This window comes from Delphinapterus leucas, chromosome 7, assembly GCF_059928025.1.
Source record: "Delphinapterus leucas isolate spDelLeu-1000000601 "Yukka" chromosome 7, BTC_Dleu_Yukka2, whole genome shotgun sequence".
NCBI lineage: Eukaryota > Metazoa > Chordata > Mammalia > Artiodactyla > Monodontidae > Delphinapterus > Delphinapterus leucas.
Window position 1 is genome coordinate 96,949,658 of NC_143135.1, and position 20,525 is coordinate 96,970,182.

The 20,525-nt window shown below is 51.0% G+C and overlaps 1 protein-coding gene across 1 annotated transcript in view; it reads left to right on the forward strand.

The window, feature by feature from the left end:
* Window position 1: 1 nt before the first annotated feature.
* Window positions 2-20,525, forward strand: part of GRIK4 (glutamate ionotropic receptor kainate type subunit 4) — a 327,108-nt gene continuing 306,584 nt past the window's right edge. Inside the window, exon 1 of the mRNA XM_089915709.1 lies at window positions 2-16,663. Coding sequence (XP_089771835.1) covers window positions 16,582-16,663 — 82 coding nt within the window. The 5' untranslated portion in view covers window positions 2-16,581. The remainder of the gene's footprint in view (window positions 16,664-20,525) is intronic.

Genomic DNA, 20,525 nt, shown 5'->3' on the forward strand with positions numbered 1-20,525 from the left:
GCATGGCTGCCAAAGCCTTGGATGACCAGGTCCTGCATCCATCTGGGCGTCAGCTCTCACCACTTTCCGATCCCTAAAGGTCCCTATTTCCTCTCCCTTTAGTCCATGTATGTGCTGTTTCCTCTCCCACCCCTCCCCTTCCCTCTGGCTGATCCCAACTGATTGTTCAGGTCCCCACTTAGATGTCCTTTCTTCAGAGGAGTCCTCTCTGACCCCCTCCCCAAGCCTGGCTTGGGGACCCCTTCCCAACATTCCCGTGGCAACCAGGCAACACTTCCTCCATGATAACACCACGCACTTGGTGTTTGAATTTGATGGCTACCTGTGTGTTTATCTGTTTTGCACACTGTCTTGTGTCCCTACTACCAAGGAGAGAGCTGATTTGTGGAAGACAGTTAAACAAAACAAAACAAACAAAAACATTTTAATGAGTAAGTGCTACCTACCATGAAAAGGGCGTTGGTCCAGCAGCCAGGAGACTCGGGTTTTAGAACCTGCTCTGGCACAAATTCTTGACCTCGAGGAAGTCATTTTCCATCTCTGAGCCTCATTTTGGTGTCTGTGAGGTGAGGATCCTGTGCTAGGTGATCTCCCAGGTCCCTTGCGGCTCCGAGATTCTGGATGCGTCTTCTGCATCATGGCTTTGCTTTCTTAGTCTCCCTCAACTTTCCAGGCTGTGAGCACCCACCCTTCCCACCCCTCCTTCAGGATGTGCTGATAAGCGGAGCTTGGTTCCCAGCCTTCAGCTGGGCTCTGGCGCAGCCAGTGGCGGCCTTGGGTTCTCCTTGAATCCAGGGCAAGAATGCCTTGAAATTCTCTGATGTCCTTCTCACCTCGTTTGCTGTGAGAACCTTGTAAGTAGGATGCTTCTAATGCTGCCTCTGTCTCTGATCAATAGGAAGGTGTCGAATCTACAAGTTCCTGAGGCCACCCTTCCCCCAGCAGACCTGGGAGACTCCTGGTGGCCGCAGCCTTAGTCAGCACTGTGAGTGTTTAATCCCAGTACCCACTTACTGTTCACGTGTTTCTCATAGTCATTCAGCACATCCGTCGAGCACATACTACATGGCAGGCATTGTTCTAGGTGCTTGGACACATAAAGAGCAAAGTAGACGGGGCTTCCCTGGTGGCTCAGTGGTTAAGAATCCGCCTGCCAATGCAGGGGACACAGGTTCGATCCCTGGTCCGGAAAGATCCCACATGCCGCGGAGCAACTAAGTCCGTGCGCCACAACTACTCAGCCTGTGCTCTGAGAAACTCGCGCACCGCAACAAAGAGTAGCCTCCGCTCTCCGCAACTAGAGGAAGCCCGTGGGCAGCAATGAAGACCCAATGAAGCCAATACATACATACATACATACATACATAAATACAAAGTAGACAAAATCCCTGCTCTCGGGAGCTTACATTTTCGCAAGCACGTGCAGGAGCAACCCATACAAATAAGAAAGGTCGCGGATAAGTACATTATGTACGTTAGGGGGTAGTGAGTGCTGCGTGAAGAAAGGGAAAGTAGAGCAGGGAGGTTAAAGCCTCCTGAGACTCTGAGATTTGAGTCAAGACATGAAGAAGGAGAGGGCGTGTGTCAATTTTTCTGGGGGAAGAACGTTTTAGGTCCCAAAGTGGGACCGTGCAGGGGATGCGTGGGGCACCTAGAGGACCCGGCGTTGCCTGGCCGGGCGCCATGCCTGGTGCACGCAGGCCCGCCACCTGCTGGCGATCGGAGCACAGGCTGCTGGGCCTGCGGCAGACAAAACTGTTTGCCTCCTGGCCCATCGCATGTTGGCTTTGTGATCCTTGGCAAATTACGTTGCTGTGTTTCTGTTTCTTCATCTTTGCAGGAGGGCCCAGACCCAGGCCTCATGGGCTTGTCGTGGGGCTTGATGAAGTAACCACGTGGAGGGGCCAGCTCGCCGCACACGCACGGCGTGTGCAAGCCCAGTAACGTTGGCTCCCGGCACACCCTCCCCCTGGTCTTTGGACAAGGCATTTATCTTCTCTGAGCCTCAGTTTCCGCTTCCAGAACACACAGGTTAGTTATTCCTGTGCTGTCTGCTGCCTAGACTTTACTAACCATCACCTCCTACAGTGGGGATAATAGTGCTTTAAACGTATCGATAGATGACGGGTTTCCAGGGGCAGGGGTTCTGTGTGTGCACAGAAGTGTGTGAATATACATGGGTACGACTGCATGTGTATACAGGTCGGCAGGACACAGGTGGGCTTCTTATCCTTCATAGATGCTTCAAGGACAAGGACCCTGTGTTTTTACACAAGACCTCATGCCTCCCACACACGAGGTGCTCAGTTGATCCTTGTTGAATGAATGAAATAGTGCTGGTGAAATGCTCTCTGCTGGATGAGATGTGTGGGTCGAACTCAGCAGAGCTGTTTGCTTCCAGGTAGCAGGGATGGGGTGCCATCATGAAGAATATTTAGAAGATATTTATTGAGGGCTTAACTATGTACCGGGCACTGTTGCTAAGCACTTGACATGCATTTCTCACTTAAAACTGCCAGCAGCCCTGTGAGGTAGGTACAGTTGTTATCAGGATTTTATAGATGAGGCACCTGAGACTCAGAGGTCAATGTCTCGATCATGGCTAGTAAATGAAGGAGATGGGATTGGAACCCAGCCTTCCGGAGGTAATGCACTTGCCCACTACTCTCATGGCTTCCTGAAGTGTCACTGCGCCTCTCCACGGTCTGACCTTTCGTGAGGCGGGAAGCAGGAGGAAGAAGGCTGTTCTTTCAAGCAGGCCAGGCGGAAAGTCCGACTATAAAGTCACTTCCCAGGCCATCGGCAAACCTCCCCAGCTGTGAGGGAGAAGGCGAAGGGGTTAGCCTTTTTCTTGCCTGCAGTAGACAGTGAAGATGGTCAAAGACAAGGACTGCCGTCTGCTGCGTACCTGAGTTTGTCCTTTTCCTTTTGGTCTCAGAGCGTGTTGAGAACTTAGTGGAGCTGTGTGAGCCCTGGGCCGCATGTTTCCCATTTAGATGCCTAAAACCTGAGGATATGTGTGTACGTGTATGTACCTGCACGTGTGGTATATAGTATATGCATGTATGGGCTGTGTATCTCCATCCTTCAAGACCAGTGTAAGGGTCTGTTTCCGACCATGCCTGGGCAGCACAGAGTGCCCTCTGCCTCATGCCAGCCCTGCCTTATACCTTGGCTCTGTGACTGCACTTCCCAGCCTGCGCCTGGCGACTGAGGTCTGTGCCTGTTTCCCCTTGAAAGAACGTCTTGTGTCATGGTAGCTTTCTTTCCGCTTGCAGCTGGTGACTAGTGAATGCATACTCAGCATGGATATGAACAAATGAATGAACAAGCGACTGGTCTTCATGCCACCAGCCTGGGTGAGGCCATTATCTACCCCAGTCACTCCTGGGTGGGGAGGTTAAAAACAAAGAGGCTGCCTTCCTGTGGGGTGGGACGCCCAGCCACGGCCCAGAGCGATGCTGGACCTCCTCAGCCTCCAAGCTCCCATGGGCACACCAGGCTGCGTGGAGCTGACTCGGATGCTCTCCCCTTCCCCTCAGCTGCGCTGGGCGGCCAGCCGTGGTCGTCTGGAAGATCTGTTCTTCTGGAGCCTTCCCCATCTGGCACCTGCGTTCCTTTCCCCTGGCCTGCTGGCTTCTCCTTGGGCCTGAGCGGGAGAAGGAGTGTTAGGTTGTTGCTCTTCCACATTTTAATGTGTTCCACGCCTGCTGTGTCCCCCTGTGCTCAAGTTCCGGACAATTACCCTCCTGCCATGTTTCGTTGCTGAACATGGCAGGTGGGCCTTGTTTGTAATTCACTTGCACCATTAACGCTGGGTTAGCGCCATAAGGGCGACTGATCAACTCAGTGCCCCCAGCCCCAGATGCCAGTTGATAGCAGGATGTTAGGTTGGCTTGTGGGGTGAGGCATTTCAAAGCTTTCTCCAGTTGAAAGTGATGAGAGGCTTAATCTATTGGCAGTCACAGAATACTCGCAGTCATCCACGCTAATGGGAAATCTGTACCCAGATACCAGTCCCCCCAAATCCTGGTGATGCGGCTGTGGACAATAATAGCGATCATCATAATAAGAGCTCTCAATAATCTGAGTAACAGAACCGTCACTGAGCACTTGCTATTTGCAGGCGCACCGCTAAGATGGCAGCTAATCTTTGAAAGCAACCTTAGGAATAGCTAACATTTCCTCTATTTTGTGGTTGGGGAACCTGAAGTTTGGGGAGGTTAATCACTTGCCCAAGGTCATAGCTAAGTAAGTAGCAGAGCCCAGACTCAGGGATCTCGGTCTAACACAGGCACAAAGCCCGTGCTGCTAACCACTACCTTACCCTGCCCTCCTCTGGGATGAATGATGTGAAGTTCTGTGAATGGATGTGGGGGCAGGGGAGACATCTCCAACTTGACATCCTAATTATTTTTTTTAAGATATTAAAGTGAGTCACTGAGTAGGATTAAAACACCCTCCTTAGGTTCACTTTTATTAATTAATCAATCATACATTTATTGAGCTCCAACTAGGTGGAAAACATTGTCCTAGTTGTTTGACAGAAAACAAAGGTAAATCATTTATCCGTTCAGTAAACCTGAGAGATGGGGAGTCAGACATATATTCTAGGACAAAAGACAGGGAATGAAATGTTGGGGGTGAGTGTGAAGGAGGGAAGAATTAAACAACTGCAGACGTCTGATTTAGGAAAAACACCTTCCTTACTTTCTGCTTCCTGAAACGTGATTGACAGTTGGCAAAATCTAGTGAAACAAGGGTCACATATGATGTCCCCTTTGATCTTTGAACAACCCCGTGGAGCAGACAGAGCAAGTAGCATGTTTTCAATTTTCTGGGAAACCGAAGCCCAGACAGATTTTAGGACGTGACCGTGGTCGTGCAAAGAATGGGTGGTAAGCCCAGATTGGGACACCGGCCTTCTGACTCCAAGTCCAGACTTTTCTAGAATCACTCCCGTTAGAGCCCAGCATATGGGCTGGGCCCCATCCAAGCTTGGTGCTATATGTGGTGCCCCATGTCCTACTGAGGCTGCTTCTGGAGCTGCCTGGGACTCTGCTTTCCTTGCAGATCCAACACTTGGCTGCTCAGAGACTTTCTTTTCCCGTTTGTGGGAAAATCTAGGGCCCTAACATTCAGGCCGTATGGGGTCCACTCCCTTCAGGGTTGGCTTCCCTGTGTTCACATCCCCTCACATGCAGCTAAGTACCCATTACCTGGCCTCTCTGCTCCCCAGGCCACCTGGCACACCCTGGTCACATCAATTTCCTTAGGCACAGCTCCAGTCCTGGCCCTCCTTTGCCCAGAAACTTTCAGCGGCACTTTATTGCCTGGAGGATAAAGTCCAAGCTCCTTAACCTTGGCAATCGAAGCCTTCTAGAATCTGACCCCAACACTTATCTCTCCCAGGGCCCCTCAGACACCATGTGCTCCTGCCAAATTGGTCTGGTCACTGTCCCTTGGACACCTCTTGCCTTCCACAGTGACTGCCTGGAAGGTCTCCCTTCCTGCGCAGCACGTGCCTCAGGGCTCAGCGTGTGTCCAGCATCTTCCGAGAATCTTACTACAACCTTCTGGGCCGCGGGAGGCCTTTCTACCTCTGTCTTCCCAGCAGTTCTTCCCATTTGGTGACAAAGGCTGTCTGGCCACGGAACAGCTGCTCCATTGCTTTCTCGCATCAGGAGTTTACAGGTGTGCTGCTTAACTTACTTTTCCGACAAGGACATCTGACTTTTCCAGTAAGTTCCTTGAGGGCAGTCAGCATATCTGAGAACTTTCACAGCCCATTAGTACCCAGCACAGAGCCGGGTGGGCCCAGAGTGTGCAGAGATGCTGGTGCAGTGCAGCAGGGTTGCCAGGATCTGGGAAGTGTGCCCCACCCAAGTGGTACTCACAGCCTGTCTCTCTCCTGGCAGCTGGAGCTGGGCTTTTGTGCTTACGTGCCCCTTCACCAAGGGCCCTGTGGCGGGGGAAGTGTTGAGTGCAGGGACAGCCCCTTTGCTAAGCTAAGGAAGTCAAGGATTTCCTGAAAGTCACCCTGAGAATGTACAAAGGGAGGTGAAAAGCCTTCAGCCTCCGGACTTCAACCCAAAGACTCTGCTGGCTCTGCCTCTGGTTTCTGTGACATCCCCAGGCCACGACAGAGGAAAGGTGATGGGGCTTTGACAGGCTGGGTGAGAGCTTCTGTGGCCTGTGACTAATGCAGAAGCCCAGGGTGGCTCCTGGAGAGGGTGCTGTCTGTATCCCTGCCCCCCTCAGAGATCGGATCAACATAGAGGGCCCCCCCATCCTCCTCCCCATCTCTCCTTCCAAGGGAGGACCCTCCTCTCACCCAGGACCTGGGATCCTGCTAAGAACCAGAGCTGTGAATGTGTTTGAATGTGTCGGGGGGCGGGGTGGGTAAGCATGGAAACTGCAGGTAGACTTGGGGGCAGTAGCCGTGGAGGCAGGGGGAGAGGAGGTGCTGGGGTTAGACTGTAGCTGGGAGGGAACTGTGGCTCGAGAACACTCTCCAGGATCACCTCTGAGCAACGGCTCGGCTCTTACTGTCCTGGCAGCCAGAGCACCTGGACCAGTGACGGGTGGTCCAGAGAGGCTGTGAGGGACCTGAGCAGGCCCAGCAGTCACTGAGCACTTGAACCTGAGGTGTGATTAGCCTCCCTCTATGGAGGAGGGGGCCCAGGCTCAGGGGTTAAGTAACAGGTCCAGGTCTTGGAGCCAGTCATTGAGAAAGCTGGGATTCTATATTGTTTTTTAAATTATTAACTAGATTTCTTAATTGAAAAAGCCACCCAACCTCTTAGCTTAAAATGCAAGCAGTAGAGAACACTTTAGAATGAAAAGCAAGTCTGCCTCCTACCCCAACTGCAGTTCTAGAACCTTCTCTGCAGGGGGCAGCTGGCCAGCTGCAGTTTCTGCCCTCCGCCCCACACAGAGCCTGGTGCCAGGCGGATGCCTGTCAGTGCTGATGGAGCTGGGTGCGGGCAAGGGCTGAAGGGGACTCTGTGTGGGCTCTTAGGCAGTTCCCAGAGGTTGTGTTGCGCTTGGGTGACACCAGTGGAATAAGTCTATCACTTTGCAATCTGAAGGGGACACCACTTATTTTGCTATGGATCTTTATTGTGCAATATCTAGCTTTCCTATCTTCTTTACCCCCTCCCTTCTCCCACCCCTGGGAGTGCTGGGGGAGAGGGGCTAGTCCTGGGCCTCCCTGAGGAATGCGTGAACCTTGGGATAGCTGCCTTCTCACCTGCTCTGGCTGGGACTTTAAAGGCCTCTTAGTTGTGGCATGCAGACTCTTAGTTGCGGCATGCGTAAGACCCGGTGCAACCAAAATCAAGTAAAAAAAAAAAAAAGACAGGGCTTTACTTTCTGCCAATGACGTCTGAGACACCGAAAAGGCCAGTGTGTACATGAGGTGACCGTGTGGGCGAGATGGAGCCAGGCCAAGGGAAGGGAGCTCATGGCTGTGACCCAGATGCTCTCAGGCCAGGACTTCCTTCCTTATCAATAACAGAGCACTTTCCTCTGGCTCTGACCTCAGTGAGGCTGGAGATTGTCTGCATCCCATCATCTGTGAGTCTACAATAACCCATCTCTGACTATAGATGGCTAAATTCAGATACATCTCCCACCCCCATCCTTGTCTTCTCCAGGCTGCATAACCCAGCTCTTCCCACGTCTCTTTATGGAAGGTTGCAGTGTACATAGCCTCACTCCAAGGCTTCTGCAGGGCAGCCCCTTTCCTCCCAAACACCCACACAGATCCCAAGCAGGGGAGGGAGGGCTGTTATTTATCTGGAGGTAATTAGAATGCTGTCCTTAAAAGCAGTTTCTCTCTGCATCTTTCTCCCCACTCACTCTCTCTTCCTCTGTGGACGCTCCTGCAAGGTCTCTCTGCTCTAAATGTGTTACAAATGGCTCCAGCACTGAGCTATTTTCTTTCAAAGCCTCAGCTCACACGGTCTTTGCTAGGAGTTTGGCTCCCCAGGGCCCAGCCCGGTGGCCTCAGGTAAATGCCAGGGACATTTTTCATCGTCCAGAGCCAGTCTTGCCCTCCACATCCGACCCAGTGGTCCTCTTCCCACCTCTCCTGGCTCACCTCGACTGGTGATTAATTCTCTATCTTCTCACCTCTAACTACCTCCTTTGTGGCAGCGAGGAGATTTGGATGCTGTGGCCTGCTCACCTTTTCTGTGAAGGATGCTGGGTCCAGCACGAGGTTCAGGATGGTAATCGGCTTTAGATGCAGAGCCTTATCCTGGACTTGGGGACAGAGAGAGATTGGGGACGCCTAATGAGAGAGACACATAAGCGCAACAGTCACGTAGAGAAGATGCTCTCGGCTTTCCATCCTCGTGGGCTTCCTCCCATTTCTGACGCTAATGGCGCTGCATCCCACCAGAGCCTCTCGTCTCCTGTGCTGTGTTATTTCCTCTGTCTGGCTCTGCTCCCCACTGCCCCCTTCAAAGGACCTGGCCGACTCAAGCCAAACATTTCGTCCTCAACAAAGCCCTCCCCTCTGGCCACATGTGGACCCCGCCACACACACTATAGCAGCCTGTACTTTTCCTCTATCATTTGTCATTATGGCATCTAGCTCCCTGGATATGGATTAATGTCTCCTCCCTAGACTATAAGCTCCACCAGGGCAGGGACTGTATCCTAGGGCCTGGACCCTGCCACAACAGAAATATTTGTTGAATGAATGAAGTGTAAATCATGTAGCAGTATTAAGTCTTTTTATATGTTTTGGCCAGTCTGGCGTAAAGGAACAACAAACACCATTTTTCTTAGAAAGCACTTCACTCACCTGCAAAGTAATTCTCCAGCCATTGTCTCCTTTGAGCCTCTTAGCAACCCTGGAAGGTAGATGGTGGGAGTGTAATTTCCCCATTTCACAGAAGAAGAAATGGAAGCCCCAAGAGGTTAAGAGATGGGCCCAAGGTCACACGGCTCTCCATATCCGGCCCCTGCCTTTGCTCCTGTGCCAGGCTGAGTCTAAGTGAGTAAGGAGGGCTGGCTCTTTGGGGAAAGCTTCTGGATGGGGCTGACTTGGAGCAACATTTTGGAGGTGAGAGGGCTGTGGATTAATATTAGCAAGAGGCGTGGCAGGTGGTCTCATTCAGAGAAGATGTGGATGCGGTCAGGGCCGCCTAGGATGGGATGAGAGAGGGACAGGAAGTTGCATTCACTGATTGCATTACACCTGAGATCTCTTGGAACAGCTTTTCAAGGGAGGCCTCATCACCCATGGTTTATAGTTGTGGAAGTGAAGCCCTCAGAGGTTAAGTAATCAGCTTAAGGATGCATAGTGACAGCCGGGATTGGAAACCAGAGACGTCTGCTCTGGCCCCTGGAAGGGGAACATTGTTTAGAGGTGGATTGAGGGTTTTGGTCTGAAATATACACGGGAGGTGGTTTGGAGAGGAAGACAGACTGGGATCCCCATGGCTCACTCATTAGTGCCGGAGAATAGGGAACAGCTTCCCTAGTCGCATGTCCTGAGTGCTAGCAGATACGTGCAGTGGCCCTGCTCCCTGAATGTCCTCCCCTAAAGTCAGGCCTGGGCAGGACCAGCCCCTGCGCTTCAAGGTCACATTTGTCGATGTGACCTTGGCAAGTCCCACTCGACCTCTCCACCTTTGGGTTCCTTGTCTGCCGGGGTTGAGGGGGCGAATGAGGGTCTGCCTCGCAGCGTTCTGAGGAGCAGTGAGTCTAAAATAGTACTTTGCATATAGAAAGTAAATATTTAGTAAATGTTATCTGTTATCATAAAGTACAATTTCTAGAAATGCAGACTCTCAGAGCTTAAAAGAACCTTGGAGATCATTGGTCTGATTCCCTCATTTTACAGAATGAGAAACTGAGGCTCAGAGAGGCTCAGAGCAGCTCAGAGCTAGTGAACACCTAGGCCCCTGACTCCCAGGACAGGATCTGAGTCTGGGCATCATCGCATGCTTGTTGCCAGGGAGACAGGATGCTTACGCATACTGCCCAGCTGTATCAGGTCACAGAGGATGACCGTCCCCAAGGAAGCCACAGGGCCTGGGGTGCCGCTCCTCACTGCCTGCATATGCCATTGAGGCTGCTGGCTGCTGTTGGGAGTTTCTCTCTGTCAGAGTAGTCAGAAGGGCAGAGAAGCCCACGTGCATTTGTCTTGAGGAGCCTGGAGCGTCATGAGGAGTAATCAAGATCTTGTTGCCTAGAGCTGAGAGGAAACCTGTAATTAATCTGGCTGCCCCTCTGATTTCCTCTGTCCTCTCGCCACCAAGCACTGTCTGGTTGCTGTCAGCCTCCTCTCGGACCCACCCTGGAAAATCACGATTAATGGTGTAATAGCCCTATGGGGGCGAGAGAGACCAGCGGAGGGACTGTTGACAAGTCAGGAGAGGAGAGGCCATCTAGCACAACTGGGGCCGTGGAGTCCAGACACCGTTCACTGCGGAACACAGGGCCTATTGCGGGAGGTGCCTGTCTGTGCATGTTAACCAGTGCTGGTCGGGAGTCAGCACACATTCGTGGAGCTTCTCCTCGGGATAAGCATCATGGCAAACGTGTCAGGAAGATACGCGCCTGAGAGAGGTGCTCCCCTGCCTTACAGGAGCGTATGATCTGGAATAGAGAGAAGGCACAAATACGTGCAAAGTTAAATAGCCATTCATTCATTCGTTCACGCATTTGTCGATGTTTGTTCGTAGCTGCATTGCACCGGGCACTGTTCTAGGTGCTGGGGGTGTAGCAGTGAATAAGAGGGAGAAGGCCCTGTCCTCATGGGGCTTCATTCAAACTACAAGTACCAGAGAGAGAGTCACAGACATTGAGGTCTGAAAGAGACGTGAGCGGATCTTCTAGCTTGAGGAAGTTGAGGAGTCTTGAGATACTGAAAAAATGGAGATTAGGTTCCCCCTCTGGAGAAAGTGGGGACCTCTCATTTCTGGTGTTTGGGTCCAGAAACATCCCAGGCAGGTAAATGCTAAAGCAGAGATGAGACCTAAGAAGCCTCGACCCCCAGTCTGATTCCGCAGCGCGTCTTTCAAGCGCTCACGGGGCAGCATGCGATCAGCGTGTGATCAGCGTGCGGTGAGATGCTGCCTGTGCTGGCTAGAGGTTCAGAGCAGGAGAGCTGAGCTTGTTCGGTGGAGGAATTGCACCTGGACTGTACGTTCCTTATGGGCAAGGACTCTGAAAGTAACTCGCAAGGAAATAGTTCATGCCCACAGAGCCTTTTCCACATATATTACCTGATTGGATTCTTTCATTATTTCAACAGATATTTTTTGAGTGCGTACTGTGGGCCAGCCTGTGCCAGGCACCGGTGATGCAGGTGGAAAATTCTAATGTGTTCCCTGCTCTTCTGGTGCTCATCACTTTGTGAGATAGGCATCGATATTCCCTTGTTACCAATGAGGAAATGGGCCCTGAGAGGTGGAGCTGCTCCGGAGGTTTCCTCCATAAGGACCACAGCAGATCCGACCTGGCCTCCCTCCACGTTGGGCCTTAATCTGCACTTGTTAGGACTGTCATGGCTGCCCTAGGATGTCAAGAACAGCGTCCTCAGTTGCATGGCAAAGTTCTGTTTTTAGACTCTCTCTGCCTTTTGAGTTACCTAAAGCACAGGATTGAAGACCGGCTCCGTTTAGGTGGGGACTGTCAGAGACCCTCAGAAATCAGAAGCCATATTTTTATGCCCACTTTGGACTTCAGTTCTGCCAGTGCCTCCATATTCAACTCTAGCTGAAGAAGGAGCTTGCGATTTGTGATTGCACATGGTTAGACTCTTGAATTTGAACTTCAGCACTACTGCTTTAGTTGCATGACCTTGGATAAATGACCGAGCCTCCCTGAACCTCACCCTCCACATCTGTGAAGTGGGCGTGCAATATTATTTTATAGGGTTAGAATAATAGTCATGAACAGTTAATTACTTCGAGCAGCTCAGGATACACATTTTATCCTCATTCCTCATAATGATTCTGCGAGGGTACTTTTATCACTCCCATGTTACAAACGAGGAAATCAAGGTTTAGAGAAGTTAACTCACTTGCCCATGGTGTATAGCTACTACATGGCAGTGCAGGACTCAAACCCATGTCCTTAACTGTGACGGTCAGTCCAAGCCCCAGGCACAGAAGAAAAGGGCAGTAAATGCTTCCCTCCCCTTTTCAACATATATTGATGTGATGACCCTTTGCCTTTATCTAGAACATTCTGTCTGCTTAGATTGTTTGTATTAACCACAGCGAATATACAAAATGTACAACCCAGACTGGGAATTTACTTCATCTTGGTGTAAACTCAGAAAATGCCTTTTTGACACCACCTGTTCATTGATTTCATTCAGCCAATATTAGTAGAGCACATACCGTGTGCCGGATAGTGTTTTGGTGCTTGCCACGGCCCCTGCATCACAGCTGACCGTTCTGTGGGGAGACAGGCAGCATCGTCATAAGCAGGGTGTGTGCCCTAATGACGAATGTTCAAGATGTGGTGGCAGCAGATGGGAAAGGGATCACAAAAAAGCCTCAGAGGGGAGGTAACGCGGTGAGCCTGGAAGTCACAGTTTCGGGCCATTACGGGGTGAGACTGCAGTCCGGGCACAGGCAAAGGGTGGGTGCTGAGGGAGCTCTGCGGAAGGTCCGGTGCAGTGGGGTGGGTGGTAGAGACAGGAAGGCAGGAGGCAGATCGTGAAGGGTTTATCTGTTGGAGTTAAGAATTTGCTTTTGATCCCCAGTGCAGTGGAGAGCTATGGAAGACTTTGGGGCGGGGGTATGTCATTATCAAGTTCACATTTGGGTAAGAACCCTTGACCACTCAGCAGAGAACCAACGGAGAGGGAAAGGCCAGAGGGAGGGTGACCAAGATGGCTGCTGTTGCAGAGTCCCGGTTGCTGCTGGCGGACGTCTGGACTGCGGTGGGTCAGTGGTGATGGAGGCAGGGCTGTTGGGACTTGCTGACTGAGTAGATGTGGGGAGCAGAGCTCTAGGGTGCCTTTCAGCTTTCTGGCTTGGGTGACTAGTGGATCATGGTGCCACCCACTAAGAAGGAGGACGTAGGAGGAGAAGCAGATGGCGGGAGCGGGGGAGAGGAGACCTCCTCCTTAGGATGAGGCGTGCCTGAAATGCTGTGGGGAATCCAGCTGGAGGTTTCAGGAGGAAGCCGTCTCAGTGCAGGTGTTCTGGGCTTGATTCTGGGCTTGAGATGCTGATTTAGAAGCTACACCATGCAGGTGGAAATAACTCGTGGGTGGAGGTGAAATTCCCCAGGAGTGATGTTAGTGGGAAGAGGGTGTAGGTGCTCTACCTCTAGAAAATTTCTTTTTTTATTCCTAAATTATTAAATTATTTTCAGTTAATAAAGGCTGCACAGTTAGGTTCTAAGACCAGATTCGTCTAAACATTAAACTGAAAATAAGACCTCAAATTTCTTTGTGTTTTTTGTTAAAGAATCTGGAAGCTTCATGATCTGCTCTCATATGCAGATAGGTAAGTGACAGAAGAATACCCAGCGAAGTCAGAGACCTGGCTAGCCCTGGCTTTGCCTCGTAAGGGCTGTGTTGACCTTGAGCTAGGCACCTTTCTTGAGCTCAGCTTCCTTGTCAATAATAGAGCTTGTTCTGTGGATTAAATAAGATAAAGACTATGGAAAGAATTTTGCAAACCCTTGTGCCTTACAAACATGTGGCATGATCGTTCTTTTTATCCCTGTAGGTTTGGGAGGAGATTATTTCTCATCTTTGTATCCAAGAGCAGCCCAAAACCTCAGCCATTGTCCTTACATGTGGTCTCCAGGATCAGCCAGCCTTTAGGGCCATGAACAATGACTGTCAGGCCTGCATGGATTAAGTGTAGTTCTGTCATCAAATAAAATTTACACAGGCTAATCTGAAACCTATTTAGCGGTCTGCATAATAATTATTGTGCGGCGGGCTGACTGGGCATAAATGGAAGGCATTTGACAGAAATGATTATATTTAGTATTATTTTTATATAGCCTAGCCGGAGTTTTAAAGTTCTTTCCTCTTTGACAGTCCATTCATTTCGCCACTCAACAAGTAGTTATTGAGGCTGTAATATATGCCAGGCACCGTTCTGGGCCCTGAGAAGACAGACAAACAGGATTTCTGTTCCTGTCCCACATCCGTCGAGCTTGAGTTCTAGTGGGGAGACAGTCACTGAACAGTCGACTTTACCCATAACGAGTAAGAATGCCAAGCTTCCCTTGAGACTGTGTTTGCTTTCATCTCTTCCTGCATCGGCATCCATGGATTAAGGGACAAAGATTCTGGGCCTGATTTGCCAACAGCAGAGTTGCCTTTGCTCCAATCCTTTATCCTTTTTTTAAAAAAAATTTTTATTGGAGTGTAGTTGATTTACAATGTTCTTTTAGTTTCAGGTTTGCAGCAGTCCAATCCTTTATCCTTTATTCTCCTCTGTCTCCTTATAGCAGGCAGTGGCTTGAGACTCTCCATCCATTGAACAAATATCTCCTGCGCACCTATTCTGTATAAGTAACCTCTGGGGATACAGCAGTAAACTGGAAACAGTCCTGGCCCTTGAGAAGCTGGCACTGCTGGGATGGCATAGAGAGGCACCCGCTCCTGGCACATGGCAAGGGTCGGGGGGAGAGGAGCACACTGCAGGTAGAGGGGCCTAGTTGTGTGCAGGAAGCTGCGAGGTACTGGGTCAGGCTGCAACACCGAGCTTCTGTGGGGAGGGGGGATTGTCATAAAACAAAACCTTTACTAAGTGAAACACACATACGGAAAAGTGAACATTATCATCAGATATGTACAGCTCGACGAGATTTCACAAGCTGAGCACACTTTGCTCAGCACCTGGAATAAGAAACAGGATGTCATCAGCACCTCTAGAAGACCCCCTGTGTCCCCTTCTAGTCACCACCCGCCTGCAAGGGTCATCACTAGCTGGACTTCTTACAGCACACAATGGTTTTGTCTGCATTTGTACTTTTTATAGATAGAATCGTACTGTAAATACTCTTTTGTGCCTGGTTTCTTCCACTCAACATTATGTTTGTGAGATTCATCCACACAGGTGCATGGAGTTGTTGATTGTTCATTTTCATTTCCATATAAGATTCCATTGTATGAATGGACAATGTCTCTCTCCATTCTGCTGCTGGACCTCTGGCTAGGTTCCAGTTTGGGCAAACCCAAAGAGTGCTGCTGTGAATGTTCTAGTATGTCTTTGGTGAGTGTATACATGCACTTCTACTGGAAATGCCTATTGTAGAGTTGCTGGACATTAGGGTATGTGTAAAGCTCTAATAGACCAGTTTTCCACAACAGTTACGTTGACTTACATTCCCACTGACTCAGTAGAAGAGTTCCAGTTGCTCCACATCTTTGCTAACACTTGATAGTATCTTTTTTTTTTTTTTAAAGTCATTCTGGTGGGTGTATAATGATATCTCATTGCAGTTAAAAATTGCATTTTCCTGAATACCTTTCCAAGTGTGCTCCAAGAGCTTTTGATATACCGTTACCGAAGTGTCTGTTCTAGTCATTTGCCTATTTTTCTATCGGATTGTCTGTCTGGAGGTGGGGGGATGAATCACTTTAATACTAGTCTCCTAACCAAAGGTGACCTTGGTTTAGCATATTTGCATATTCACCAGCCCCTCCCTCACCCCAGTGATGGGGCAGGGCTGGTGGCCTGCAGACTCTGATCTCAGGGTGCCAGGAGGTCTCAGGGAGGGACAATACCCATGCTGCCTTGCAGGGAGGCAGCTCCTTCAAGGTTCTGGCTTTGACCCCAGCCTTAGGAGGGAGAGGGGCTGGTGGAGGAAGGATGGAGAGGGGTTAGTTTTCAGCAGATGTGGAAACCAGCTGATGACCTGGGATGTGCGCTTCTGCCCTCAGTATTTGCTGAGAAGCGACCTCTCCCATCTGGGCCGGGGAGGAGCTGACATTTGTGTAGCCCCTGCTCTAGGCCAGGCCTCTCCTGTGTCCTCCTCGGCCTCAGTTCAACCCATCCAGGCACGTGTTGTTATGCCAAGTCTACCTGAGGGGAAATGGAGTTGAGTGACCGAGAAAAGCCACCCAGCTGGCAAGTGGCGGAGCTGGGCTGGAACCCATCACTTCCCCAACATCACTCCCCAGAGAGCAGGGCATGTGATGTGCCCGGGACAATGGCCTAACCTTCCCACCCACTCCTTTTCTGCTCACCCATGGCTCCTGTTCTTAAGAGCAGATGAAAGTTTTCATCCCCAATTAGACATTTTTTAAAAAGTGGAGCCCTATGAATCATTCAACCACAGTCACACCCTCCTATCCCCTGATTTGATGGTGGTCAGGGTGGAGGATGGCTTTAGAACCTGAGGCTTCTGTGAGTCTGGGCAGAGGCAGGAAGGACAGAGGCCTAGAGCCGGCCTGGAGCTCCCCTACAGGCACAGCGATTCGTGGAGGGAGTGTTGGTCCTCTCCACAGAGGCTGTGTGGGTGGTAGCTTGGGCCCCTGGGCCAATAGGACTCTTAATTACTCACGTGCTCCCTCGCTCTCCCGCAGAGTTATGTCATGCCCAGACCAGCAGAGGGCTCCATGAGGATTTATAGAAGATGCCCCGCGTCTCGGCGCCTTTGGTGCTGCTTCCCACGTGGCTCGTGATGGTTGCCTGCAGTCCGCACTCCCTGAGGATTGGTAAGTGCTGCCCCTACGGCACCCTGGGGGCAGCCCGGCCCTGGGTGATGCCCCTTCCACACCCCAGGTGTCCGCAGGGGACATCTGACCCTGCACTCTGCCCTTCCTGAGTTTGGCTGGGACAAGGGTGGTGGTGGTGAGGCAGCCGACAGGCTGACAGCTACAATCTGCTCAAGCTGCCCAGCTCCTCTTGTGATGAGAAAAACGATGTTGAGTGCCTTTTGCAGTCTGTGATGGACTCAGCTGGTCACAGCTGTAGGTGAAGGAGGGTGGGAATGGCCATGGGGCTTCCAAATCCAGGGGCTAGAGAGCAGAGCAGAGATCATCTCTTCTCTCCTCTGATCAATCCAAGAAGGCTTCCTGGAGGGTGTGTTCAGATGAAGTGTTCTTGGTGCCCCTGACCCAGCTGCTTGGCAGGGCCTTTGCCTTGGTGTCTGCTCGCCCTACCCTGGTTCTGGAGAGGAAGGACAGGGCACTTCAGTGGCGTGTGTCCACCAGCTCCCTCCCTTGTCATTGCTGTCATGGGGGTGCCCGTTCTGGGTGTGGGCAGGCACTGCCGCCACTGGCCCGATCAGCGTCCCCGTGCCTGGCGGAAGACTTGGCTCTTTCCGGGGTCCAGGAGTGCCTGAGAAATCAACTGCCTCCCCTGCCCCCCAACACCTCCAAGACTGAGCAAAGCTCCTTAACTTCAGGCTGGGCCACTGCCTGCTGATCCGGGTCCTGGGGACACGGCCCCAGCTGTAGAGACAAGGAGACACAGTCCAGTCCAGCAGACACTGTGTGGTCATCCGATGGCCTGGGATAGACGTGGGGTATCAGGGATTGGGGTGTGTACATGTGTATAGGGAAGGGAGTCATTGTGGACAGGCAGGTGGGGCACAGCATTGAGAAATCCAGGCAGGTGTGTTGGTCATAAGAAGATCAGTCCAATGGCAGGAACCCTGGGCAAGGCCAGGCAACAGCCCTAGAGGGACCCAAACACCAGGCAAGTTATCCAGACGGGGGCCCACGTGAAGGCCCTCTGCCCAGACTGGGGTGGGAAGGGGGGAAAGTGGATCCTGTGAGTGAGGCAGGCTTCTAAACTTGAACCTGAAAGGGTTAGAGGACGATTTAGAATGAAGATCATGATGCAGGATCCCAAGGACTTGGCCTCAAGCTCCCGAATTCCTCTACTTGCAATTAGGACTGGTTCTAAGGTCCCAGAGATGGGCATGATGGTGGTGTGGGTGGTCAGGAGGCCCTGGCAAGGCCAGGCATCATGGGCCAGAGGCTGAGCTGCAGGTCCCCGAGTTACTCCGTGTTCCGTCGTGGGTACGCGGGCGCGTCTCTCCGTGCATATACAGTGGTAACTGATTGGAATCAGAAACAAAGACCAGTGACTCAGTTCTTCCCCTCCCCCTGCCTTCGGTCACCACTCTGCATACTTGAAAAAAGGAACTAAAAACAAAATCTTCCCTCCCTCTTCCCCATTCACTTCTACTGAAACTTCAAAACCTAATTTAATTCTGCTTAGCAGCAATGTAAAACAGTTCATATCCTTAAGATGCGTAATTTATAAGATGCCTCCAGTTATTCAGCATTTGCTGTGAGGTTTTCTCCTCCTCTAAATAAGTGGCTAAAGCGGTAACCCATCAATTTCCATTTGTGGCTAATGGGAAGCGGAAAGGGATTGAGCCAGAAGTGGCAGCTCCTCGCGGCCTCGGCTCTCCTGACACTTGTTCCCCGGGAGAGAAGCGGAAAGTGGAGCTGACAGATCCCTGTCCGGCCTGCTGTGCGACAGTGGAGGGCTTCAAAGGGCCCCTCAGGCTCCCATCCCCACACTTGGAACAATGCTTGTCCAGTTCTGTCCTCTCTGCTGGCACTCGTTCTGGTTCATGCCAGGCCACGTCCATCTGATCTCCAGCCAGGGGCCCTGCTGGCTGGCAAGGTCAGACTGGGCCTAGTCTCCAGAGGCCAGGAAGCAGAGTGAAGCCAACAAAGAGAGAGGAAAGTAAAGAAAAGCCACAACAGCAATGCCAGGGCTTGTTTTGCTGTCTCCTTGGTTATCCTGGGAGCCGGGAGCTTTATGGATGGAAAGGTGCTAATTACATGGACTCCAGAGGGGATGTGGAGTAGGGCAGAGATGGGAGGAGAAGTAGGTCAAGAAAACACAAGTAGCTGTGCTTAGCGGCAGGCAGCCTTGCACACAGATGGGCTGGACCAGCGTTGATGGCGACGGGTCCCCCAAGTCCTCCAGAGGCTCGCAGGAAAGGGAGGGGCTGCTGCTCCTTCCCCCACTTCCTACGGGTCACTTCTCCCCACATTTGATTCTTCTGGGGTTCCTCCCAAACCTCCAGCCTCAGAGTAGATGGCTGTGAGAGTGAGGCTGCACGGAGGGACCGGGAATCTTGGAGATAAATTGTCCCGCCTGCTCCAACCCCCGCCCCGCTTGTCAGCTGGTGACAACGTGGATGTTTGGAAAGAGGTGGCGAGCCCACTACCCTGCCGTGGGACTGCTGGTTTTCATTCAAGTGAGGCACGGGGCGGGAGATACAGCCAAATTGTCTATTACAGCGTCCGGTGTTTACTCAACGAATGAGGCTTTGGGAGAGGGAAAGGGATTTTATTTATGATGGCGAGGCTGCCCGCATAAATTCCCCAAACTCTCACACATATGTCAACCTGTTTCAGTCATCTGTCTTCTGAAAATGTCTTTTGATTTTGCTTCTGTCCCTCTGGGTCCTCTGAGTGATGACTGTGAGAGCCGCCAGTTAATAAATGCCCCGAGAAGACCACCCTCACCATCTCTTCAGCCCTCCATGACTTAAAGGGATCATCATCATATCTTAGAACCGTAAAGGATTCTATGGATTCCATTTTCCAACCTGCTCATTTCACAGATGAGGAGGGAGGCCCAGAGAGGGTGGTGATTTGGGCAAGGTCACACAGCAAGTAGGGGGCGGGGCTGGTGGCAGTCAGATCATCTCTTTCCAACCATTCTCCCATTCCCCTGTTCCAGCACACTTACTGGGTTGTGCTCTGAGTGTTATGGCATTTTCCCACCAGATTCTGAATTCCAAGGGAGATCGACCACGTAACACAGGTCCCGACACTTGACGTATGCAAGGATATCACACAAACTCAGTGAATGGGTGGGTGGATGAGTCCACGGCCCTTGCGAGATGTGGTTCCCCAAGAGCACGTGCAGCATCATTGTTCTAAAGTTTCTTCTGGTCTTCCCCGTGCTTCAAGAGGTAGACTTATTGGAAGAAGTAGAAGAAAAAGGAGAAGGAGGAGAAAGGGAAAATGTCCATCTATCTGTCTGACTTAAAAGGGAAAAGAGGAACGGGCTGGAGATCCTGATTGGGTTCTAAGGCAAGTTTTGGCTATAATGGTGAAAACGGGGATTCAACTATTCATTTATGAATCCACTCAACAAGTATTTATTGAGTGCTGTGTGCCAACACTGAAGACACAGCGCTAAATAATAATGATCCCCCTAATAATTACCACTCTGCCAGGCACTGTGCTAGGTGTTTCACATATTTCAGGCAATCTTCACATCAGAATTAATGACCAGGTGTTATAGATGAAGAAACAGAGGCTTGGGGAGTTTAAATAACTCATCTAAGGTCACACAGAGGCTGCAATTCGAACCTGTCTCCAAAGCTTCTCTTTCTGCTTTGCTGTACTGCAGCTTTACACCCCTGGAGACATTTGGGATTATCCCATTATCACAGCAGTCACATTAAATATATTGTGTTCTATCTGGCAAAGGAATTGAAAGATGGAATCATTGTTGCTTTTATAGTCTGTTGCTCTTTTTTGATTCTTTTACTCCCAAATAATTTCCTAAGGACCCAGACAAAGTCCATCAGACAGA